The sequence below is a fragment of the Mauremys mutica genome, chromosome 7 (genome assembly GCF_020497125.1).
Source record: "Mauremys mutica isolate MM-2020 ecotype Southern chromosome 7, ASM2049712v1, whole genome shotgun sequence".
NCBI lineage: Eukaryota > Metazoa > Chordata > Testudines > Geoemydidae > Mauremys > Mauremys mutica.
The window spans coordinates 42,385,901-42,412,675 of NC_059078.1; the positions used below are offsets into that span (position 1 = coordinate 42,385,901).

At 37.3% G+C, this 26,775-nt stretch overlaps 2 protein-coding genes across 5 annotated transcripts in view; one reads left to right on the top strand and one right to left on the bottom strand.

The window, feature by feature from the left end:
• ASPN (asporin) overlaps positions 1-13,615 on the bottom strand; it is a 36,281-nt gene extending 22,666 nt beyond the window's left edge. The window contains exons 1-3 of one of the 3 annotated variants that reach the window (XM_045024947.1): positions 10,894-11,142; positions 4,772-4,822; positions 4,565-4,659 (exon numbers count right to left, since the gene is read on the bottom strand). In XM_045024947.1, the coding sequence (XP_044880882.1) occupies positions 4,565-4,628 (64 nt within the window). In that variant the 5' untranslated portion in view covers positions 4,629-4,659; positions 4,772-4,822; positions 10,894-11,142. Of the gene's footprint in view, positions 1-4,564; positions 4,823-10,893; positions 11,143-13,591 lie in introns of those variants that run through there. The other 2 variants (XM_045024946.1, XM_045024945.1) reach the window with 2 other exon arrangements.
• The window catches only part of LOC123374725 (centromere protein P), a 339,668-nt gene that overhangs the window by 175,519 nt on the left and 137,374 nt on the right, over positions 1-26,775 (top strand). The window lies entirely within an intron of this gene.

The window sequence follows — 26,775 nt, forward strand, 5'->3', positions numbered from 1 at the left end:
ATAGGAAATATAATCTTATCCTCTGTAGAAAGCTCACTGTCAGACATGGTTCGGCCTCCATCCCATTGCACATATATTACATGAGACAAAGGCTGCTGCTTGCAGCTCTGGACCCTCTGTTCGTCTCTCCCCCACTTCCTCCCATCCAGGGTTGGAGAAAGGCCTATCAGGGAAGGATGGGAAACTAAGCAGGAACTGATAGGAGATTCCAGATAGGAGAGAGTTCAGACCATGGCCTCAGGAAGGCAGTGGGGAAGAAGAGGGTACAGCAGTCCTAAGGTAGAGTCCAGACAGCAGTACTTGTTCTGGGGGAGGAAGGTGTAATTAATATGGAAAGGGCAGAAATAAAGGTTGTGGCATTCCACAAGAGCTCACCCTACTACCTGGTTCCAAATGGCCTGTGTTTAATGACGTGCCATAATTGACAAATGTATAATTATTTTAAATATAAAATCTGTTTTATGGATCTTTTCTAAATGTTTGAATTTAATAAAACAGCTTTGCAAGCTGTAACAGGGCCCCCAACCACAATTACCCTGTTACAGATTGCAAAAGTTGTTTGTTTTGTTCAGATAATGAGGAAAACATCCATAATAATAGGTTATACCCTTTTTAAAAAAAATCTTTCAATAATGAGTTGACATGAACTAAAGCATAGGTGTCACACATTGTGAGGGCTTGTGTTGCAAATGATCAGGTTTGAAGATTAGGAGCTTCACTTATTGGTAGAAAATATGCTGATACAGGGCTACTGTACAAAAGGAAGTATTTCTTCACACAACGCCCAGTCACCCTGTGGAACTCTTTGCCAGAGGATGTTGTGAAGGCCAAGACTATAACAGGGATCAAAAAAGAACTAGATAAGTTCATGGAGGATAGGTCCATCAGTGGCTATTAGACAGGATGGACAGGAATGCAAAGCCATGCTTTGAGTGTCCCTAGCCTCTGTTTGCCAGAAGCTCAGAAGGGACAACATGGGATAGATCACTCTATTTTGTTCATTCCCTCTGAAGCACCTGGCATTGTCCACTATCAGAAGACAGGATACTGGGCTAGATGGACCATTGGTCTGACCCAGTATGGCCATTCTTATGTACTGGAATGTAGCTCTTAGATCTAGCAATACTGTTTTTTATGGTTGTTGAACATTTAATTTAGTTTATTCTTTACTCTTGTAGTTAAAAGAGTGGTAGATTCTATTTGTTATTTAAGTGGCATGTTCTGCTCCATATCCTGTGCAGAAGTCATATGGCTTTGATAACTTTTTATGACCCCTAGGAAGAAATTGCTGTGCTGTTTTTATTTTGAGCATAAGGATCTTTATTAGTTTTTTGGTATTTTTTATTTTGTATTACTCTTGGGTCACTAAATATATGAATAATGGGTTGATTAGAAAATCAGTATTGTGTTAGTCTTATTTTACTGTAAATTTTTAGAATGTTTCCTGTTAAATGAACTCTTCAGTTAAATAAATATAAACTTAAAGAGAAATGACAAGCACATTTATGATTGTTAAGTAGGGTTATACTTCTTAGAATAATAGACCTTCAAAGGGAACAGGCTTGTGTCTCTTATCCTTGGAGATGGATATTATGTAGGCTAAGATCTTAAAACAACAAAAACTTCAGTACAGAAAGATGTGTGTGTGTGCGTGCGCACACTGCTTCTGCGAGATCTGGATTAGGCCAAACAGGCCCAATCAGCCATTAAGCAGCAAATGAGTGAGATATAGGCTGAGTGGAAAGCCTTGATTAGAGGAAGCTCACCTGAGCATGGGTGGGCTGGGCTAGTATAAACCCAGGCAGCTGGCAGTAGCAAAGGCTGCTGAGAGGGAGGCAGTTGTCACCTTCTGTTCAGTAGAGAGGGAAGTAGGGAACCCAGGAAAAGAGTAGGACCTTGGAGGCCTGGCCCTCACCCTGAGGGAAGGGCATACCCTGAAGTGAGCAGGATCTAGAAGGAATGCAAAGCAGGAAGCAGCCCAGGGAGTAAACACCAAGATTAGGGACTGAACAGATCTTGGCTGCATGTTGGAGGGTCCGTGGGCTGGGAACCTGGATTAGAAGGTGGGCCTGGGTTTCCATACCAGACCCTGAGGGAGTGGCACTATAGGACAGTGAAAGGGAAGACTGCCTGAGACTGCTAGTGAGAAGGGATTTTGATATACTCCCAGAAGGGGAAACCATATAATGACCTGGCTGGAGGGCCGAGTCATAAAGAGGAGGTTGCAGTCCCTGGAACGAGAGAGGGATCACAGGGAAGGAAAGAGACAGAGTGATGGAGAGTGATCACTGGAAGAGATGTCAGCCTAGCAGAGCTAATCCCCAGGGCCGTCCAGCAGTGAGTAGAGCACCCTGTGACAACCTCATTAATATTTCTTTGGCTCTGATTTATATATTTGTGTGAATTCAGTTCTAGGATAGAACATTAACGGTTTTAATAAAAACTAAGCATGTGTCTGCTTCTACTGTAGGTTTCATTTCAGCAAGGTATCTAAATGTCTGTTCAACTGTAAGCATATGAGTACTCCCATGGAAGTCGAAGGATTATTCATGCTCTTAAGATTGTTCATGTGCATAGTTACCTTTCTGAACTGGGACCTAAAAGAATGGGAATTTTGCCATTGGACTGTAATGGAAGCAGAAAAAAAGATGAGTTGCCTTAATTTTAAACAATTCCAGAAGAAAAAAGGTTTCATACCTCGTGGAAGTAATATCATTCTTAAAAGAATTTTTGATGAAATTCATGTATATAACTATTTTTTAAAAATGTAAGAGCATATTCTCTAGACAACATATCAGATGTTAGAGAAAAAGAATAGGATCAGGAGATTTACACAAGTTTTTGATTCTGGAATTAAAAAAAAATCTTGCTTTCACCAAGGCCGAGGGGAATTGTGAAGAGAGAAAGAGAAAGTGCACAGATCAGAGAGGAGGAAGGCTGATGGGGAGAAGTTGGGTGCAAGGCAGATAACAGCAACGAGAAGGGAGAGAGGAGAGCCAGATACAGTGCTGTTCATGAAGAGAAGAAGTGGGAAAAAGGAGGAGGAAGCACACCCAGTCTGATCCAGCACAGGGAGTTTGAGAGGACAGGCCTTTATAATAGAGGCAAGCTCCAGAGGCATTGTCATATGAAGGGATTTGGATTCTGTGAGAGCCAAGAACTGGAAGGAGCGAGATCTGAAGAGGTTGTGGATGGCAGTAATCTTTTTAGAGACTGAATGGACATTCCAGAGAAAGCAAGAAAAAGGGAGAAAGAAAGGGGATGGGCATGAGGTTGAGAATTGTGGCATGAGAAGAGCAGATGTGATGGTAGACATGGGTGTAGGAGGTGGAGACGGTGAGAATGGAGGGAGGTCCATGGGTGAGGCAAATGTCACCAGAGATAAGGAGAGGGATCCAGATGTGGGAGGATTTGTGTTGGCAGGAGGAGTGGGCAGATCAGGATGGAAAGCGGAAGAGTAGGCAGAGCTGGTGGGAATGATAGAGGGGTGAGGGTAACAAGGGAGAGGAAAAGGAGTCAGTGGAGTGGGGATTTAAAAGAAAAAGGTTTTTCTTTAAGAATACCCAATTTTGTTATAAACTCAGGTTAAAACAACCCATTGGCATCCTCGAATTATGTAAATCCTAACAACAAACGCTTACACAAATAGAGACTGTAGTCATTAATTTTAGAGACTGTGATCCTTATGTACTATATTATATATCTATGAATCTTACAGTGTTATTAACATATTTTCCTTTGGTCAAAATGTCATCATTATGGTTATGCTATTCAGTCTTAACCTAAACAAAAAAATGTTATTCTTTCTATGTTCTTGCATTATAATTTCCTTGTGGCTGATTTGTGGCTTCTTTGTCTCTTGTCATCCTTTTCTGTCGTCATGTGATCTACTGCTCTGCAAATCAAATACTTTTTAATATAAACTTTTATGGGAGAGAGGAGTAGGGACTTGTCTAATACAAATACAAGACATTGCACATTTGATACAGGTCATATTCTGTCCTCATATACTTTGGCACATTTTCAATTGAAATAAAGGAAATATGTGAAGGCAGAATGTGTGTCTCTGAAAATGTTAGGAACATAAGATTTTTTTATGTTTGTGGGCATTATTCTCTCATTGTTGGATTGAAGAAATCTTGTTTAAAGATAGGAAAGCAAATCTTTGTCTAAATAAAATAGCATTTTATAACTAAGGAAATGAGTTTTATGTAGTCTAAATTGCTTACCAACTTCAATTACATTGATACAAGTCAACCCTCACACAAGGAGGTTGCACTGATTTTAATTACATCAGTTTCTAAACTGGTTTGAACAAATCAGTATAAGTTGTGTGTGTAGACAAGGCCTCGGGGAGAGAATTTCATAGATGATATCCTTTGGAAATCTGACTGAAACAATGTAGTAGAAAAAAATTAGTCTCTTTGAAAATGAATACTACTTTGTCCCTCAAACATGATTTGTTTCATAAGTTCATAATTCATGGAAGTGCAGAATTCACGTTCTTTAAAAAATTTCCAAAGAATAATTCCAATGATAAACAGACATGCAGATTTATTCTTACCAAGGTCAGAGCAGTGGACAACTCTCATATAACACTGACATCCAAAGGGACATACTGGAAACATATCAAAAGGAACTTCTGGCAGAATTGGTCTTCTAGTTGGAAATAAAGAGTTATCATCATCATTTTCATCTTCCATATCTTGCAGCATCATATGCTTTAATGTAAAGTGTGAAAGGCCAATGAAATGTTTAGCAGAGCACAAACCCAAGAAGAGAAGCAACACATATTCTTTCATGTCTTCTCACGGAGAATAATCTGGGGGGGAAAAGAACAAAATATAGCCAAAGTTAGAGAATGTAGAACTGCAAATAACTTCTTTATACTTCTAGTTTAATTCATCTCTTGTAACACTCTTTGGCCATAGCCAAAAATGATTCTTACAAAAAATAAGAATGAAGTTGCAGAATAGTTGATGCTTATGCAACAGTGAAGGAGTTTATTGAGCTCAGTTAAAAGGTCACTTGATAATACACTGAAATAGGGTTTGAGTGTAGTACAGTGGGCTCTAGACTTATGAGACACATGTTGTATGTAAGTTTTGTAGCAAAACTTGGTACAAGTTTTTAGGATATGATCCCAGTTTATTAATCATCTGATGGCTGTTAGCATTAAATTGCAGTATGTTTTAAACTGATTTACTGTTCCTATTGCATTTAGAGGGATGGTAAATATTTATATTAGGTATAAAATGCATCCATCAGAACATTCTCTGATCATGTGCTCAAATTTGAGGGGGGAAAAAATCTACAGTTGTAAGTTCTCAAACTCTGGATCAACTTGCCTCTTGTCTTAGGTATTCAGATCTAAAGATTCCTGGTAAAAGCCCTGCACTTATTACTATTGTTGCAATGGCATATAGGGAAAGAGTCGATCTTTTATGTGACAAAGATCCAAATTGTATAGGTCTGTATTGTTTAAGATCAGAAACTTAAATTGTACCTGTAAATTAACTGTAAGCCAATGGCCATCACTGGGAACAGAAGTAATATTTTTATTTGTGTTACAGGAGCACCTATAGGCCCAAACCCCAAGATAAGGGCCCCATTGTTCTTGGGGCACTACATGGACAGAGTCATAGACAGTCTGCCCTGAAAAGTTTACAATCTAAATAGATAAGAATTATTGTTGTAATGTATGGCTGATCCAAGTGCAGTCCCATGTAGTAATCCAGTGCAGAGGTCCCAGAGATGTTGATCAGTTGGGCTATATCCACATCAGAGGAATGGTCAGACATATGCAGATTAAAAAGTATTTTTTACATTACTATGGCTATTTAGGAATCCAGATACACTCCCAAATTTCAGACTATCTCAACAAAATACATATATCTCATTGCAAAAGCAGGGAGAGATGTTAGTTCACGTTGCCTGTTAATAATATCCAATAAATAATTTCTGGGTTTACCTTGTGCCAGATTGCTCTCATCTACTCCCCTTGACTAATTCTTGGGAAAGCAGGGAGTCTGCACCATTCAGGCCTGAGCCTTGAATCATCTGTGAATTAATACCAATGCAATCCAGATCTCTGACAGTTTCCCCCAGTGCACACCATATAAATTGCACACATTGGGTGATCAAATAGAACCCTGTGAAATTGCCAGTAAGACTGATGAGCAATTGCTCAGCAATATCTTTTCATAATTCTATTTAAGGTAACATTGCAACTACTGAATTATACCAGTTAGATTCTGCAAGCAAATGAACAAAACATTGTGGCCAATAGTATCAGACTGAAGACAGCTCTAAAAGAATCAGCCTGGACACCTGACCTTTCTCCAAGACTGGAAGAAAGTAATCAACCATTGAAGCAAGTGCAGTCTCAGTTCCATGCCCAGAGGAAAATCATATTGACCCTGGGTCAGAGAAATTGGAGAGTTCCAGATTGTTTCTCTGCAGTCTTCTTAATAACCTGCCCATAAACAATAATTGTCAAGATTGTCACTGTCCACATGACTTCCTGAGCATGGCTAAACTGCTTGCCTAAGGAGAGCTAATACCTTTTCCCAAAGAAAACATTAATGAACAGTCAACAGTAGGTCCAAAACCCCTTATCAGAGTTTATTAATAACAGGGGAAATGGTTCCATCTGCTAGATATGTCACTGAAGCTCCTCCAGCACATTAGAAATCTTGCAAGCAAAACTGGCAAAAATTAGACACTATGTTAGGAATATAGGAATTGTCATTTAGGAATATAGAAATTGCTTCTGACAATATACATTGCCAGATGCTTCATATTAGACAATTATGGAATATGGGATAAATTTGATTTGTCCCCTCCTAACATGGATCAGCTACCATGGATGTAGCCAGTGTTGTTAGAATCCAATCAGTTATATTCATATAGTCACAGTGAATAAGAAGCAAAAGTTCTTTGCAAATAGAAACTGTCTGGTTTAATCAGCCACCTAGAATTTTTTTTGCAGTTCAACGCTTTCTAGATGCTACAGTGGAGGTGAAGAAATTGCTTTTCTCTTGTATCTCAGCCATGGCATAGGATTTCAAAAACTCTCTCTGCTGCAATCAGTCAGACTCAAGAATATGATATTCACCGCTGGCTCTCTGATTTCATCCTTACATGCTTGCTCTCTCTCTAAACCCCTCATCCCCTCAGATTATCTGTGAAGATAGTATATGTAGGTAGGGGAATTCAGGGGACAAAAGACAATCATATTTAGTCACTAGGCTGTTAATAGAGTGGCCCTCAGATATATGGTAAGTCTCTCATAGAAAATTCAAACCTAACTGGGTCCACTAATCTGATTAGGTGGATCTAGGAAAGAGGTACTCCAGTCCAGGAGCAAAGATAGCTTTGACTTGAAACTGAAGAAGGCAGCATGGTCTCCTGGTTTAGAACACAGTACTGAGATTCAGGAGACCCAATTTTTGCTCTAATTGTCCACTTACTAGGATATTTAGACTTAATTTGCAGAGCTGGGTGTATCCTACTGTATTCTATGTAGAACACAAGAGGCGCTGCTGTAAACTTTGTTATGCATATCCTGTGTATAAGATAATCTCTTTTTGGGATGTCATAGAATTCTTTTGGGAAATGTTGGGTGGATGTAGATCCTTGTTTGATTGTTAAATTAAATGTTTAATTGTCAATTTATGGCTAAAGATTCTCTTGATGCAGGCACTTTGACACTGTTACTTCTGTCATTTTCTGGTTCTAGCTTTGGGAAAGTGAGTGCACTCACTTATACAGGTGTGTTGCTTTGGCCTATGCTAAATTCCAGTTTGTGTTTTTGTTGTTTTGCATTGTTGCTTTTTATTTACTTATATGAGACCAATGTTTTGTGTGTGTATGTGTCAGGCTCATTGTTCTTAATATTATTGAGGCAGGATGGTCCAGTGATTAACGTGCTAACCTAGCACATGGGAGGCTTTGGTCCTATTCCCTGCTTTACCACAGCTGCCTCTGTGATCTTGGGCATATCACTTAGGCTATTAACTCCAATTGATTTCATGGTGGATCTGGGCCTTAGTGTCTCTGGCCTGGCTTTTTAAATTTTGGGTGGGAGTGAGGGATAGCTCAGTGGTTTTGACCATTGGCATGCTAAACCCAGGGTTGTGAGTTCAATCCTTGGGGGGACAATTTGGGGATTGGTTCTGCTTTGAGCAGGGGGTTGGACTAGATGACCTCCTGAGGTCTCTTCCAACCCTGATATTCTATGATTCTATGAAACTGTGTTTTAAGCATTACATTAATTATACTGGAAGTAACTTCATAAATCCCAGGGAATATAAAAATTATTATGCTATAAAGTAGCGGGGTATCAGAAGTACCTATTCTTATTCTCCCTCTGAAATGGATCTATAACTGACAGAAATGTCAGTGGGAAGTAGCACGCATTTCCATTTGAAATTTCAAATGTTTTAGTGGTTGTGAAATTCTGAATTTCACAATGAAGAGGTATTGAACATTTTCTGCAAAAACATTGTAATTCTTTAGCTTAGTTCTAACGTCTTTATTAACTTTTGTGTCTGCTTAAATCCCAGTAGATTAATATAAATGCTCCAAATGTTTTAATCCAGGCATTTTATGAAATATTTAAATATGTAACTATGTAATAAAGTATGTGAAATGAGTTACTGTTGTCAGGATAATGTATACCCTCAGCAGTTTTCATACTTACTAATTGACCAGAACACTGAGGGGGAGATTTAGCCCAGATACAGCAGGGGTGGGGAAGGGCACAAGAAGCATTTCTTCTACTTGCATCAACTGCATAGAGTCCCTGTGCTTCCCTGACTTCAGACAGTGCTCCTGTGCAGCACCTCCAGGAGCACAAGCCACCCAAAATTTAAGGGTGGGGCAGTAGAGGTGGCTGTGTGATCCAGCATCAGTCAGGAAGTTGATGGGGTGCAGAAAGCATGCCCAGCACTTAGACACACTGCTATGGTAATCTATTTCCCTATGTTAAGTTCTCCTCACACCTTCTATGGGCCATCTTAATTATCACTTCAAAAAGTTTTTTTTTTTTTTTTTTTTTCCTCCTGCTAACGATAGCTCATCTCAATTGATTTGACTCTGCCTGTTGGTATGCATACTTCCACCTTTTCATGTTCTCTGTATGTATAAATATCTCCTGTCTGTGTGTTCCATTCTATGCATCCGAAGAAGTGAGCTTTAGCTCACGAAAGCTCATGCTACAATAAATTTGTTAGTCTTTAAGGTGCCACAAGTACTCCTGTTTTTTTTGCGGATACAGACTAACACGGCTGCTACTCTGAAACCTGCTATGGTAATGTTTTCCTTGCACACCCTGAAGCTCTAGAAGATATTGTGCCTCTACAAACTCCCCTTGGAATGCAGTTTAGCCTCTATGATTTGGAATTCTAAAGGTTGTTTGTTTTATCCCAAACCTCAGGTTGCCAGATAACATACAGAAGAGATTAACTCTTCTTTTTTATGCATTTGTTAGTGTGGTACAGTACTTGGTATTTCTAGATTATTTCATAAAATTTATGATAAACTCTTAATTTTGTTTTAATGTGACTAACTCCGTTCAGATGTAATAAAACTTGGATTCGAAATTCCTGTGTAACAGTACAGTAACTTCATAATATTAAAATAGTAAATGTGCATTACAAGAGAAAATACAATAAATCAGTTTGGGGGCATAAAGATTATTTGAAGGCCCTGGTAAGTATGCATAAGTTCAAAGAAAAACATTGAAATTACTCTATGGCTAGATTCCAGGAGCAGAAAACGGCAACATGTGATCATTGTTTTCTTATAAGTCATGACACTGAAGGAGTTAACAGGAGAGTAGTCAATATTTAGTTCTTTTAAGAGCCATGTTTAGAAAGAGCTGCTGTTAAGGTAGTTTGATGAAGGGAGGCAAGTTTCCTAGAGTATTGTTTCTGAAAAGGAAATGTTTAAATGAGCCAGGAATAAAACACTGGTTTTGCTAAAGACAGGCAGGGAAAATCCTTGTGTTCATTAGTATCACAAATCATTAGTCTGTGCAGAGCTTTTATCCAAAGAAAAGCAAGATAATAGCTCCTTTGACCACTATATTTAAAAATAGTTTGGCTTCTATTAGTCATTGTTCCTTACCAAAAATAAATGGTTTTATATTCTAACTCTTTGTGTTTCTTTGGACTAATGCCTAAGAAAAATAAAATTAAACAACTTTCTGAATAAGAACATCTAAGAAACTAAGGCATGGTCTGGAAAATACAGCATTATGTTAAAGATACACAATGCAACTATGAGAAATGCAGTCTTAAATAAAATAGATGAGGTATTGTTTTTTATTTTATTGACTTTGGCTAGAGTCTACTTTACTTGTACTTTGAAAGTTAGATGAACATTAATCTGTGAGCATTTTTGCTGTTTTCACTTATTTAAATGTCTATTCTGTTCACTTCTTTATTTTTGTTTTTAAATCGTTTTCTGTTATACTTGATAAAATAAATTTTTCATTAAAACAACTTTTAGAAGTATATTAATTGTAAGTAATGATTATAGAACAGGGCTGTGCATAGATTAAAATAACAAGGAAAGATTTATCATATATTGCTTTAGATGTTTACATGACAAAATAAATCCCTTCTCTTCTTTTTATAAGATTGATTACTGTTTGCTTATTCAGTTAGAGCACTATTGCTTTTAATCTATTTGAGTCTAAAATTTCAGTAAACTTGAAAATATTTGAACTACAAAGTATATTATGAAAAATATTTTTACTTTAGAAATCATTTAGTACTGCAAAGCACTTATTTACCTAACAGTGTTATCTTCATATAGTAATTGAAAATATGTTGCTTAATTCTGTACTGCTGTTTAAATGCGAATAGATACAAAAATGTAACATACCTGGTAAATGTGGCAGGTCTTCCAAAAGCAGTGATAATCCACCTAAGAGGTTTATTCCAATTTTTTAAATTTTAAGTAAGTATTAACAAACTTGTGTTGAGGGCTGTAAAATTGAGAGTGGGCATTTCAAGGAAAAATTCAGCTTGAAAAGTTCCTGATCTGCCTGGCACCCTGGATGATACTTGAGTAAACTGCTTCTACAGATTAGCCCATTTTAGTACTGAAGAAAGGCATTAAGACTTGTTACTACTCATATGGTTTTCATCACTGCTTGTATCACAGCCAAAACATCTAGCTTAACGGTAGACGTCTAGTAGAAGACTTGGTAAAACCTGAAGTTTAATAATGGATGGCACCTGGCCATTGGAAGTACAGTGAAGTCCATTCAAATCCATTCCTGATATGAGAACAAACTTTTTAAAAATAATTTTTCAGTGCATCATTCCTTATAGAGTGTGGCATTTACCAAAATGTGAACACACATCCATTCAAAGAATGATGATGATCAGCAAGTTATCAAACCTATTCAAACACTAAAGCTGTAAAATTAATACACTGCTTATTCTTTTTTGTAATTGTATATAGATTAGACATCTTACTTACAGTAAATACCTAACAACAGGCCAATGTACACCAGACTTTCTGATTAAAAGCCTACATTATATTATTAAATACAAGTAGGGTGACCAGATGTCCCATTTTTATAGGGACAGTCCCGTTTTTGGGGACTTTTTCTTATATAGGCACTTATTACCCCCCCACCCCCTGTCCCTTTTTTTCACAGTTGCTATCTGGTCACCCTAAATACAAGGAACAAAGTTGTTTAAAACAGTAAAAAAATTTTAGCAAGGATGATGGTCATTAATGGGAACATTGGAATAAATACCTATTGCTGGAACTTGCTTATGTTAACATAAGTCCAGTCTTTAGTTGCAATATGTTATAATCATGATTGGAGCTATAAGTTTAAGCTAGATCTGTGAAAAATAGAAATGTTTTACATTATTCATACTACAGCATCCATACAAAATATAGTTAGAAGCAGGGTTATATGCTCCTTACCTTTATCAGATTGTCTATTTAAAATGATATGACACTAATGTGAGTTGCCTATACTGCAATTTGCATAGTCAATGTGTAATTAATGGCTTATGTCTCTAGGTTTAGGACAAATTCAGGATTTTCATTTATCCAGTTTTATAGATGTTACTTTGTCATTACTAATGCAAATAGCTCTTTTTTATGTTACAATTCCGATAATCTTGCAAGAGGAAAAAAAAGGTTAAAAATTCTAGTTCCTTTCCATCCTGATAAAATGTTTGGATGGCAAGGAATTATAAGTTCATGTTGATGACATGTCGATAAGGTTACAGATTTGTTTCAGTAGCACTAGTTATTTTGTCTACTGTATTTTTAAGGGGGAAAAGAAGCAGATATGCTACACTAACATTTCCAATCTGAAGTTACTATTCTAAAGAAAATAAGGCTTGTGTTGCTCATTGCATTGTTCTTTTTTGTATGTTCCAGGTTGACTAGAGTAGATGAGTTATACACCCATTATGGATCAGTGTTTCCCAAATAGTGAAATTACTTTCATTAACAATCAAAGTTCCACGCCAAAAGGTCAAAGATACTGCTTTTAATATTTCAGATGTGTAGTTCTAGATTTCAAAATGCTATCAGCATTAGAACAAACTTCCTAAGAAAATATGTTGCCTGTGTATTGAATGAGTTTGTGTGCATCCATTTACTTGAACAAATTTGGATAAAATTGCTGTAATGAAGTCTGTCTTGTCTCTTTAATAGTAAAAGGGAACATTGTGGAGGTAGTAGTTTGGATAGTTGGGAATCCCAATATGGCAAACGAGGCTTTGGGAACTTAATCATGTTCTTTCAAAAATTCACAAAATCTTTTACAATTTACTATAAAACTAACTAATATTACAGAATTCTACAGCAAGGTCACTGTCTCTACTTTACTTTGTGGTTTGTTTTACAAGACATGTAATAAGCCAGCACAGCATGTAGGACAGCATAAATGTTTTGAATGCAAGCTTGAATAGCCAAATTTATGGGTCGATATTAGGAACTTATTTTCTTGATAATGTTCAACATACCTCTGAATTTTTAAGTTACAGCTGCAGTTCACATCAACAGATCTCTTAGCAACTTGCCTAAGAATATTATTTATACTGCAGAGAGCAGAATCACTCACTTCTTAACAATGAATAGTAAAAGCAGTTGACTGTAATGGTTCAGTGGTTCAAAAGGACTTTGTAGATATATCTTATTGATGCTATTTACCTTGCACAAGACATTTCAGATACAGTAAATAAATTTTCTTGGCTCTTCATGAGCAACTAATCTCCCTGCTATGTACAAGTTTCAGTTTTTCTGACTAAACAAAATTACAGTAAAATACCTGTTTTCTACTAGCTTGTTAACATCTGAATTCAATTACTTACTGTTTCCTTAATCTCTACTTTTATGTATTGAAGGAAGCAGACTCACATTCAGTGGGCATTTTTCCATTAGCTTACCCCTCTCTTTTAGTACTGCAATTTAAAAATGTTGACTCAGCTGTTTTATATTCTGCCTGACAACTCAGAAGCTCTAAATAATGTTAATTGTACAAAATAAATGTTGATTTCCTGAACCATAGTTGTCATTTAACAACTTTAGAGAAAATGTTACCTACCTTTTTAACTGCAAGAGTTGAACTCTTGAAGTGAAAAGTGATCTTGTTGCACTTTGTTAATGTAATAGTAAAAGTAAATTGTTTCTGAGGATCAAATTTCATTACATTGCTGAATATCCATTTTATGAACAAGGATTTATTTTTTTTAAATATCCTGGTATAAAACTAGAGATGTGAAAAAAATAGTACCTCCGATAAAGTTATTATGACTCTATGACATTAAGTTACATGGAAGAGACAGTTAGTGTAGAGTAACTGGCTCCTAGAAGTTTCCTAATCAAGGATGATTTTTTTTTAATACTGCCTCAAAATGTAGTCCATATTTTTAATCACAAGTGAGATTATCAGACAGTTGGTTGGCTTGTTCTTAAGCAATTAACTTAATTTATTAATTTCAGTTAATGACATAGTCTATTCATATAAAATTGGTATATTCTTTAAAACAAATGCTACTTTTATGAATAGACTAACTTCTGATTGGATGAAGCACAAACCAAGACCAGTATATAATGCAATCAAAAGACAGCTTTCTAGTGTTGAGAATTTTGTCTTTTTTCCAAAGCTTGTATACAAGTCTTAGTGGAAGGCAAAATAAGTTTTCATTAATGGCCACTGTTTATAAAGGTGGTTTACATGAAAATGATTAATGTAACTCTGACTGTACAGATTCTCTCTTGGAGACTAGCCATGGCATTTTAATAACATGACAAATTCCTTTTTTGCTGAGAAGCCAGTATATGTTGAATGCAGTCATATGTTTTGGTTTTAGTTAAGTTCTGGGCTTTCTCAAGTTCGACCACACTCTTTGCACTACTTGAATATGGAAAATTTATTCTTCCACTTCTGTGGTTCATCTTGATTCTTCACTCTCTGTGTTGATGTGCAAAGTAATTATGTTTGTTTAATTTTATGTATACAACAAACATAAAATTATTGCATCAACACTTTATGTATGTGTTAATGTACTCAAACCTTTTTTCTGAAAAGTTGTTTTAGCATCTGACTTATCAACTAAAAGATCTGAAACCAAAAATAAACGTGGTCTCACTGTACAGCCTGAAGCCTTTAATTAACAACATGTTGAAACTAAATAGTGTAAGATTAGTATCTTAAAATATGCCTGTGTATTGTTTTTGAGCATGTATGTAAGAGCTGTAAACTCAAGCATACAGTAACATGTCCACATGATTTTCAGACATACAGTTAACCAGAACAAAAAAGTTTTCTTCTTTAATTTTTAAGTGTTAATGACAAATGATAGTTTTGCAGAGTGTGGTCCACTGGTTAGAGAGGGACATAGGAGTCCAGAGACCAGGGTTCTGTTTTTTCTGTTGACATCCTGTGTGGGTTTTGGCAATCTATCTTAGATTCCCCAACTGTAAAATGTAGCTATCGGTCTTTTAAAAGTGCTTTCACAACCTTTAGTGAAAGGCACTATGTAAATGCATATTTGTATTATTACTTCTACAGAAGGTACAGGATGAGCAGTGGCAGTGCAAATTATCAACAGTCCCCAACTGTAACTTGGAGAGACCAGATACAGAGGTCTGTAAGTACACCGCTACCTCGATATAATGCCACCTGATATAACACGAATTTGGATATAACATGGTAAAGCAGTGCTCCGGGGTGGGGGCGGGGCTGCACACGCTGGTGGATCAAAGCAAGTTCAATATAACAAGATTTCACCTATAACGCGGTAAGATTTTTTGGCTCCCAAGGACAGCGTTATATCGAGGTAGAGGTGTAGTTCAGTCTCCATGCCTAATCAGTTGCTGGTCTGTCTGCTGATACTGCTTACAAACTTTCTCATTATGAGAATTTTTTGTCCACTATAAATGAACTGAGAACACAATCATGCTCACACAGATAATCTAATAGTTGTAAAGATCATGTCTACATATGACAGCAATGCACACTAAAGGAGTATGATTTCTAAAATGCACTAACATGTGGCGCACTAATTTGTCTGTGTAGACCCTGCTGGTGTACACTAATAGTTCCCTCGTGCACTGTTTGAAACAGTACTATACTAAAGTACCAAGTAGTGCACCTTACAAATCACATTCCATTAGTGTGCATTGCTGCACCCTGTCGACAAGCCCTGAGTAACTACATCTTTTGACCTGGCCTGAAGTCAAACCACCAACTTAATGCTGAAAGGCTCCACAACCTGTGTCAAGCTACTGAGTCTTCCAGTTACTAGATTCTAGGAAAAGTTTTCTCTTTTGAAACACAAAATCAAGCTAACGCTGTACTTCCTTGTTAACAAAATAAACTAATTTAAAAAGTAAAACTCTCACTTTCTAAATATATGTGTGATGTTCTTGCCATATTTTTTTTGCGTCAATGATATGACAGGGTAGTTGACAATGGATCGGTCTACATGAGTCATCTTGCTTTTACTTCTAAGGGCAATATTTAAAGCTATTTTTTATTTGAATTGGCTTGGAAGTTTTAAGAAAAAAATATGTCTATTCAAGCCTGTAGATACTTCCATGATTCATTGTACAACAGCAATAAAATAGATCAACGCCTTTGCTTAGAGTAATGTTAAAAACACTTGTTCGTCAAGCTACAAGAGATGCATAAATTCTCTGTTTGGCATCAACCAGTTTTTCATTCTGGGGAGTGTGAGGGTGATGCTTGGGGTGGTACTATATGGTCTCTTAATGAGTGTTACGTTTTTTTCCTCTTAAAAATAAATTAGTATGTTAGAAGCTGGCATCTCTAAACTTAAAATAGTTATAGTTTCCATTCCATTTGTGTGAAATGTCATTAAAATTATTTTTAGAAACAGCAAAATGTCAGACTTATAACTTGGCATTGTTGTAAACATCATTTATTGCAACTTGCATGCTTGTCTCCAGGTTAATGAATTTTGTCAAACCTGTTATGTGTTTTTGAAGAAGCTGAGTTTTTACATTTCTTTCAGAAGGTGAGCATGTAACATTTAGTAGGTTGACTTGTAGGATCTCTTCTAAACCAAATTTGTTGAAAGATCATGTTCTTATTATGGAAAAGTTTACATATAACTTCAAGAAATATTAATAATACACAGGAAGGAATTACCTCACTAAATTCATTCTCTGAACTCTGTTTTACAAAGCGTATGAATGTTCTCACTTAGGTACGTGTTCTCAGATACAATAAAATAAATTATAAAATGCTTGGTCATGGAGAACAAATGAAGAAGAGAGTTTGGGCAGTATTCTACCAGCCTAAGTGACAGAGTTCCATAAGATTAGTGCTTCTGGTTTGACATCTGCTAAATTAATAAAAGAACAATTCAAAACTCAACAAGTTCCTGAAAGACATAGAAGGTATTCCTAAATCTTTTATTGGCATACATACAGACAAATTGGAGGAAGAATCCCGTGCACTGCTACAGGCTGGGGACCGACTGGCTAAGCGGCAGTTCTGCAGAAAAGGACCCGGGGATTACAGTGGCCAACAGGGGCGGCTCTAGCAATTTGGCCGCCCCAAGCAGTCATGCCCGGGAGGCGCCCCCGAGCCGCGGGAGCAGCAGCCCTCCCGCAGCTGCGGGCGGTTCGCTGGTCCGGCGGCTCCGGTTGAGCTGCCGCAGGCATGCCTGCGGGAGGTCCACTGGAGCCGCCGGCCGAGCGTCCCCTCCGCAGTCATGCCTGCGGCAGGTCCGCTGCTCCCGGGGCTCCGGTGGACCTCCCGCAGGCATGACTACGGCAGGTCCACCGGCCCAGCCTGCCGCTCCCCCGGGAAAGAGCCGCCCCAGGCGGGTGCTTGCCCCGCTGGGCTCTGGAGCCGGCCCTGGTGGCCAAGAAGCTGGATATGAGTCAACAGTATGCCCTTGTTGCCAAGAAGGCTAGCAGCATATTGGGCTACATTAGTAGGAGCATTGCCAGCAGATCGAGGGAAGTGATTATTCCCCTCTATTCAGCACTGGTGAGGCCACATCTGGAGTATTGCGTCCAGTTTGGGGCCCCCCACTACAGAAAGGATGTGGACAAATTGGAGAGAGTCCGGTGGAGGACAACGAAAATAATTAGGGGGCTGGGGCACATGACTTATGAGGCTAGGATGAGGGAATTGGGCTTATTTCAGAGTGGTAGCCGTGTTAGTCTGTATCAGCAAAAAGAACGAGGAGTACTTGTGGCACCTTTGAGACTAACAAATTTATTTGAGCATAAGCTTTCGTGGGCTAAAACCCACTTCATCGGATGCATGCAGTGGAAAATATAATAGGAAGATATATATACACAGAGAACATGAAAAAATGTCAACTGTTGTCAACTGTTGGAAATGGGCCATCCTGATTATCACTACAAAAGTTTTTTTTTCTCCTGCTGATAATAGCCCACCTTAATTGATTAGTCTTGCTATAGTTGCTATGGCAACACCCATTTTTCATGTTCTCTGTGTATATATATCTTCCTACTGTATTTTCCACTGCATGCATCTGATGAAGTGGGTTTTAGCCCAAGAAAACTTATGTTCAAATAAATTTGTTAGTCTCTAAGATGCCACAAATACTCCTCATTCTTTTTGGGCTTATTTAGTATGCAAAAAAGAGGAGTGAGGGAGGATTTGATAGCAGCCTTTAACTACCTGAAGGGGGTTCCAAAGAGGATGGAGCTACGCTATTCCCAGTGGTGGCAGATGACTGAACAAGGAGCAATGATCTCAAGTTGCAGTGGGGGATGTCTAGGTTGGCTATTAGGAAAAGGAGGGTGGTGAAGACTGGAATGGGTTACCTAGGGAGGTGGTAGAATCTCCATTCTTTGAGGTTTTTAAGGCCCAACAAAGTTCTGGCTGGGACTAGATGACCTCCTGAGGTCTCTTCCAACCCTAATCTTCTATGATTCTATGCAGGGAGGGGACGTGATCATTTGCTTAAGTGATGAGTTCATTCCATCATAGTCTTAGCCTAATAGTGTATGTTTCTAAAAACAGTAGTCTATAGTCAATCATTCAGATTTCCATATTAATACTACTTTTGTCGCATACATACCACACGAGGTCTTTTGATGATCTTCAACACACATACTCTTTCTGCCACAGTCTTATGGGAAAACTACAAATCAGTGCAAGAAGAAAGGATCAAATCTAGAAATTTAATTCAGATAGCTCTAACTTGCAGAATTAATTATACGATAGCACATATAATAGTATAATTATTTGATTGAAACTATGGCTTTCCGTACATAAGAAACTGGTAAACCTGTAAAATATATTCACTTCCTCCATCCGTTCCCAAAATATTTTTCTTCAGCTTAAAAAATAATGGTTGAGTCCACTGTAGCCTTAACAGATATGAATTGTTTAGTTCAAGTAATAGAGACGTGTCATTTTAGATCCAGAGGATTCTAGGTTCGATCCCTTACTACAAGTGACCCACCATGGGATGTTGAATTACAGCTGTATTCCAGCATGTTTATAAGCTTGAAAAATGTCACAAGGGAATATAGAAAAACGTCTAGATTTAATGGCCTATATAAAAGGTAACACACAATGCGAAAATAGATTGTTAGAGATCTTTGTATATTTTTATAGACTTTTTAATGTCAGTATTTTAAGTTTTTGGTTTCCCTATTTTGGTCACTATAAAAGTTTGCTAGAGCAATTTTGAATGGATTTTCATACTTACAAAAATGCACAAAATAATATGTTACTTTCACCACTCAATTGGCATCATTCATGTAGCCTGAAAGACACATTAATTCAGGATTACATATTAAATGTGTGTATGGTTTGGAAAATAAAATTCCTTGTTGTTTTATATAAACTATTTGAAAGCTGATGGCACATATTACTGAAGGGATAATTTCCATTTGGGTTGCTAGCAGTGATATTAAACAGTTTTTATATTGGTCAGCAAGAATATGTACAATGAGTAATCTCTGAAGAGGTGAGCGAATTATACCACTTTTATAGTATGTGAACAAATTATTCTTGTTGCAGTAAGACTGTATCATGGTTTTCAGGATAATGAATGTGAAATGCATTATAAATACTATGAGTAATAAACTGTCTCTTCACCCCACATAAAATAAAATCATAAAATATCCTTTGCTCAGAAAGTGAGAGAGCAATGGATTAAACAGACCATTTTCTGGGACTGTAATTGTTCCCCGATGGATAACATTTGTTAACACAGTAAATTTGAGATGCACTTTTTAAGCTATTGAGTAATAATGCAACTCAAGTACTCAAAGTAAATGTCTGCTAAATGATGTAACAACGTTATGCTTAGTTCTATGAAGAAGAAAATATATGGTTATTTTTTGCCTTTTGTCTTTTGCAGCATTGATGTGGAATTCTTTTTATTGAGTAGGGCATTTATGAAGAGAATCATGTGTTCTCGTGCTCAAAGCTTATTTGGGTAATACAGTGTTTTGTGATTGCCAGGAGATATCAAGTGATGTGTCCCTAAATATACTATGTATTAAATCATTTTTATAGGATGGAAACTAACTTATGATTTTGAACAACTGGGTTCAATATTACTGATATAAATTATATTTTATTATGAAGGTGGTGTCTTACAAGAGATGCTGAAAATGCTTTAGATTCCCTCCCTCCCCCCCCAAGATGCCTAAGGGAGTTAAGCACCCAACTCCAACTAACTTTCAGTAGGTGGTCAGTTCTAAGCTGTTTTAGATGCATTTGAATATCACATCTTTATTTTATTATAGTGTTAAATCTACCCCAGAGCTTACTGAAGAGAAAAGGAACAAGCAAGTGTAGAGGTTTTGTTTCATTTTTTTAAAATCTGAAAGTATGTTAAAATGTAGCAATGACTGCAAGTCAAGTTATGATTGTAGTTTGAAGTCTACTTTCCCCTCCAAGTATGAGACATTATTACTAATTATGACTTCAGCATATAAGATAAGATATAAGATAAAAGGGCTAGTTGTTCTACTACCTGAACTGTACTGATTTGAAACCTTTATAGCTAAAGTGGTGCAACCCCTTAGTGTGGACATAGTTATGCCAGTATAAAGGTTCTTTTCCCCTACCAGTACTCGCTGCGTATAAACACAATAGGAGTTGTACAAATTTAGTTATTTTGATTAGGACCAGGCCTAAGCATCTGTCATTAGGTGGATTAAGTTGCCTGTTTCTCAAGCCTATAAATTGTCCAGTCTACACCCTGCTGATCATAGTGCTATGTATTCTGTCAGGTTTATGGTGATTTTACTGGCTGACACACATAGAACCTCTATAAGATTTCCCAAGTAACTACCTGTTTATTGGCATGTAATTTCTTTGTGCACTACAGCATTGCCTTCTTTTTGCAGTAATGCCTACCAAATCAGTGGATATCAAAGAGAATGCCCTCCCCCTCCTGGTTTATTGTGGGACATATTTGATCAGATCCGGATGGGGTAGATGACACCTGGGGTCCTCAGAAGAGAGGGGCAGGCTCAGCTGCTCCAGAGCCGCCTTCTCTCATCTATCCCCCAGATCACACATGGAGATCCCACCTGACTGGGAAGCTGGAGCAGCGGAGGAGATTTCTCCATCTCTCTTTCACTCATTAACTAGGCTATGGCAGGGAAGGGAGAGTTGATTGTCTCCTTCACTATGTATGAAATCATCAGAGGTGGTCATGCAGCAGTCTTTCTGTGGTATTTGCTTCCCGGAAATCGAATGGAGGTTTAGTTTCATACACCATTGTTTCCAAGAGCCTGTGGGTCTGATTGATAATAATTGATAACCAAAGAGGAATTTTTCCTTTGGGGCAAGATTGCAAGGAGTATGGTGGATTTTTTTCACCTTCCTTGTAGCATTCTGGAGGCCCGGTTTTAGTTTTAATGAGGAGTAAGGACAAGAATTTAAAAGCTGTACATTTATAAGTGGTAATTTTCTTGCAGCTGGTGTCCAGTGTGCATGTGAGGCTCAGAGGGATTAAACATGAGACATGGGAGATAACTAGTGGACTCTATTAGTCTGAAGGAAGAAGGGTAGACCTTAAGTCTTCACGAACTGAGACACCCTTTGTGTATTTTTGTTCCCCATCATGGGCAGATGGTGAGAGGATTGTGGGGAAGGCTGAATCCTCGGGGTTAGGCTAAAGGAAACAATACTTGAAAATTGGTTGGCATAATGCTGGTTAATGTCACATTGGAACCAAGTAAATGCCCAGTATTTGCTTCTGTTAAGTTAATCAAGTTCTGACCTGCTTTAAAAGCCATCATTTTATCTATGTTTGATTCCTTGTCAATGGTAAAATTATTTGATTTACATGTAATTTTCTCTGAATCTGCTGATACATCAGGGACATAAATATCTCTGCTTTATAGATGGGGAGACTAACTAGTGAAGAGTTTGACTCACTTACTTACAGCAATATAGTCAGTTAGTGGCAGGTCTGGTATTAGAATTTGAGTTTTTGGTTCCCTTAGTCTATGTTCAGACCACACTGCCTCTTTGTAAAAAGTAAGATTGATTGAATTTCTTTCATGGATTTATGAATCTTTATGTAAATGAAAGTACCAGCTGTTGCACTATATTAAAGTGCTTATGTTAAAAGAGGAGTTGTCATGTGCTCAACATTTTCTTGTTTAATTGTCTATTAAATATATAGTTTCTCTGAGATGCCAGGTGGATTGTTATTGCAGTCCTGGTGGAGTTTTTATTTGTTTAATTCTTTGTACAATGCAAAAATATCTACAAGTCTATCAAGTATTGTTATTCACAGTGGTCAGTGACCATCCTACTCATGATGAGTCTTTTATTTCTGCTAACCTGTTTGATATACTCAGTTGCACTATAAAACCAGCCAGATTACAGGGTGGTTCAAGACTTGTGAATGGTATTTTTCTGCTCTGTTTTTCATCAAAAAGAAGGTGTTTCTTTGGTTTTGTGTGTCTAGGTGAAGAAGCACAGTGAAAAAGTGATGAACTGGGTTTTGTTAGACTGGGTTTGAAGAGTTGGAGAGGAGTATCTCACAAATGTTAATTGCTAAACTACAGCTATAGGTACACAGATATACAAGCTACAAGTGTCTACCACATGAGCAGGTGGAAATTGTTATAACTGTGAGGAAGTGTGATGACTATTATATACCCATGATACATTTAGCCTAAGCTGCGGTATGTACAATATTGGTTGTATATTTAGGAATGATTATAATAGTTTGGAAATGATTTTAAAAGTGAGTTCCCATATTTAAAAGAGCATAAAAATGGATGATTGTGTGGGTCTGTGAAATAGTATTCTAGGGGGAAAAAAGGGGTTAGGATTGTAAATGGGCTTATGAACATATTAATGGGTTAGAATGTCTATACCTGTAACTAGTAACCTGGATGGGAGTTGCGCATATCTACACACAAGATTTCATAATTGAGGATTTAATATGTGAGGGGTTGGGAAACTGACCTAAATAAGGTGTAAATATTGGTATTTCAGTATCCGTCCACCATTTTTTTTAGATTAGATACTGGAGTCCTCCTTTCTTCACTTCATTTACCTGAAAGGAGAGTTGTAAGCCACAGTTTAAACAGTCTACTAGTTAAATTACAGAACTTGGGTGAAAGTGATTCTTTACAAGTGCCTTCTGAATTTAGGATCTAATAACACTGTATTTTTAATACATTAAATCTATATTTTATTCATTCATTTATCTTAGTAATTTATAGGCATTTCTATGGTGCTCAACACTGTAGTGTCCAAATACCTATTTTAATTTATATTAATTTCTATCCTCAAATGCCTATTCTCGAGTACATTTTGTGTAATACTGCTTTTTTAGAATATGGACTATTTTGAAAAAAAAATTTCTATATTTCTTAAAATTATAAAATCTTAAAAATTGCTTAGATATATTTAATGTTAATCTACAAAATGGTGTTAATCTGCAAGTATTTTTATTCCAATAGCATAATGAGTACACATACAAAAAACTGTAGGCTTTGTATGTAACAACACTAGAATAAATCTATACTTCACTGTGGAAACTTTTTTTCACACATACTGAAGAACCTGAAAGCAATTCATAGGGAAAATATATAAGAGCTGATTTGTGTTTTCCAAAACGAGTCTTCTCAGAGAACTAATATCTGACCACAACTGTAGAAATATTGGCTATTCAATTGCACTTTAGAGCAAAACAAAAACATCATTGTTAAAATAGAAAAAGGAGAGATAATACATTAGTCCAAGAAAAATCTGTTCTATCTTTATTTCTTTTAAAGCAGTTTTTTCAAGATCTTAGGGTTGTCTGTCCCATCAACTTTCACTTTCTAGCCTTCCATGTTCCCTTTCGTTAAAAACTTTCACTGCATTTAAAGGGACACTGTCAATATGATTTTTATTTTTACATTGGCAATATAATAAAAAGATTCTGAAAGTGCACCTTTAAATTAGTCTTTCTTTTATTTATCTGCTTCCTTTTTTAAAAAAACTTGATAGAGGTTTGCTTTTAACTGCTCCCATGCTGGTGTTTTTGTTGGTGTTTTGCACCAATCCAGGAGCAAATGTAGGCCAAACGCACTAATAACAGACATGCTTTGTGTAATGGGGCCTCTACTCACTGACATCTCCTTCTGGCCGTTCTGGCGAATAGTTCACCCGGTTGACATCTTTTCCTACAGTTGCACACCATTCCTGCGCCTCTGTCTGCTGCCCCTCTCTCGCTCCAGAAGCTGCTGCAATCTCTTTGTAACCTAGCCCCCCAGGTAGATCACTATTGTGTTTTCCCTTTCTGGTGGAAGTGGAAAGTCTCTTCTCACAAATAGGTTCAGGCAGTCTTCCTACTTGCTGCCTTGCCGGTGCCACTTTTCCAGTGGCTGGTTGGGGAACCTGGGCCCATCCTTTACTCCGGGTTCAGGCTCAGGGGCTCTCTAGTCAGCAGTCAAGGTCTGTTGTACTGTGTACCTTGCTGCATTTCTCTGAGCCCTTTCCTAACCTTCTGGCTCTCCCCTCCTTCTCTGAGTCTACCAGTTTCACCACTCCCTCCTCCCAGGGAGTAACTGCAGGCTATGTGCCTCTGCAGCCTGAAACACTTCTCCCCCTTCCAGGGAGTGACTGCAACCTTTCCCAGCAGCCCCTTTCTGCTGTCTGCTCCCTGGCTTTATGGAAGTCCCACCTGTTCCTGGACAGGTGAGCTCCTAATTAGGGCTTTTCTCTCAGCCTTAATTCCCTCCAGTTTGCTGTCTGCATGTGAGGACATATAGAAAAGTTCAAATTGAACATGATGCCCAGGTTAGAGACAGGATGGTGGTGTTGTCCACAGTGATCAAGAAAGGACGTAGTGAAGAGGACCTTCTGCTTGGATTTATATAAAATCACTCCATGTTTGAATGTAAATGTAGGGAGAACATTGTCATTGAATTTTATATTTGGAAATTGTAGAAGAGATCCAAACATAGGTTCTTAAACCCAATTGAGGTTGTAGCCATACTTGCTATTTTAACTTTGCAAGCTGTTTGGTGCTTAGAATGATGCAATAAAGCTTCATTTAATGTTTGTAGAACACATAAAAAGTTTAATATACCTAAATGCATTTTGATCAGACTTTAACATACCATGTCCTGTTGCTTAGATGGAAAAAGAGATCTGTTGAATATGAGAATTCTGTGATTGACGTCCTCACTATTTCTAGGCAGAAATTTTGATCCAGTATATTTTATAATAGTTTGAGCCTTGCAGAAGTTGTTGACCTCATTGAACCAGAGATCTTATTTCACACATCCTCTGTTTTTTTTCCCATTCAAAATGTTTTGATGGTGCCAAAGGAAACAAAATCACAACTTTTACCTTGGGATAGTGAGCATTGGATTTATTGTTAGCTAGCTGCAATAGAAGGATAATGTTACTTAAGAAATGGTCACAAGGATGTGTAACACATGTCGAAAGGAAATGGGAATGTACATGTTTGGGAAAGAGTCTGACAGGTAAGTATATTATCAGTGCTTGGTTTTGTTTGATTTTCAAACAGATATTTCAAATTTGGCTAGGTCTGTCAATTAATTGTAGTTAACTCATGATTAGCTCAAAAAAATTAATCACAATTAAAAAAATATAACAATAGAATACTAAATGAAATTTATTGAATATTTTTGGATGTTTTTCTACATTTTCAATATTGATTTCAATTACAACACAATGCGAAGTGCACAGTGGTCACTTTATATTATTTTTTTTATTACAAATATATGTACTGTAAAAATGATAAAAGAAATAATATTTTTCAATTCACCTCATACAAGTACTGTAGTTCAATCTCTTTATCATGAAAGTGTAACTTACAAATGCAGATTCTATTTTTTGGTTACATAACTGCACTCAAAAACAAAACAGTGTAAAATTTTTAGAGCTTACAGGTCCACTCAGTCCTACTACTTGTTCTGCCAATTGCTAAGACAGACAAGTTTGTTTACATTTATGGGAGATACTGCTGCCTGCTTCTTATTTAAAATGTCACCTGAAAATGAGAACAGGCATGACACTTTTGTAGCCAGCGTTGCAAGGTATTTACATGCCAGATTTGCTAAACATTCCTATGCCCCTTCATGCTTTGGCCACCAGAGGACATTCTAGAGGACATGCTTCCATGCTGATGATGCTCGTTAAAAATACATCAGTTAAATTTGTGACTGTACTCCTTGGGGGGAGAATTGTATGTCTCCTGCTCTGTTTTACCTGCATTCAGCATATATTTCATGTCATAGCAGTCTCGGATGATGACCCAGCACACATTCATTTTAAGAACACTTTCACAGCAGATTTGACAAAATGCAAAGAAGGTATTAATGTGAGATTTCTAAAAATAGCTACAGCACTTGACCCAAGGTTTAAGAATCTGAAGTTCCATCCAAAATCTGAGAGAGACGAAGTGTGGAGCATGCTTTCAGAAGACTTAAAAGAGCAACACTCCAGTGCGGAAACTACAGAACCCAAACCACTAAAAAAGAAAATTAACCTTCTGCTGGTGGCATCTAACTCAGATAATGAAAATGAACATGCATCGATCCACTCTGCTTTGGATCATTATCAAGCAGAACCTGTCATCAGCATGGATGCATGTCTTCTGGAATGGTGGTTGAAGAATGAAGGGACATATGAATCTTTAGCACATCTGGCTCATAAATATCTTGCGGCACCGGCTACAACAGTGTCATGAGAATGCCTGTTCTCAGGTGACATTGTAAACAAGAAGCAGGCAGCATTGTCTCCTGCAAATTGTAACCAACCTTTGTCTG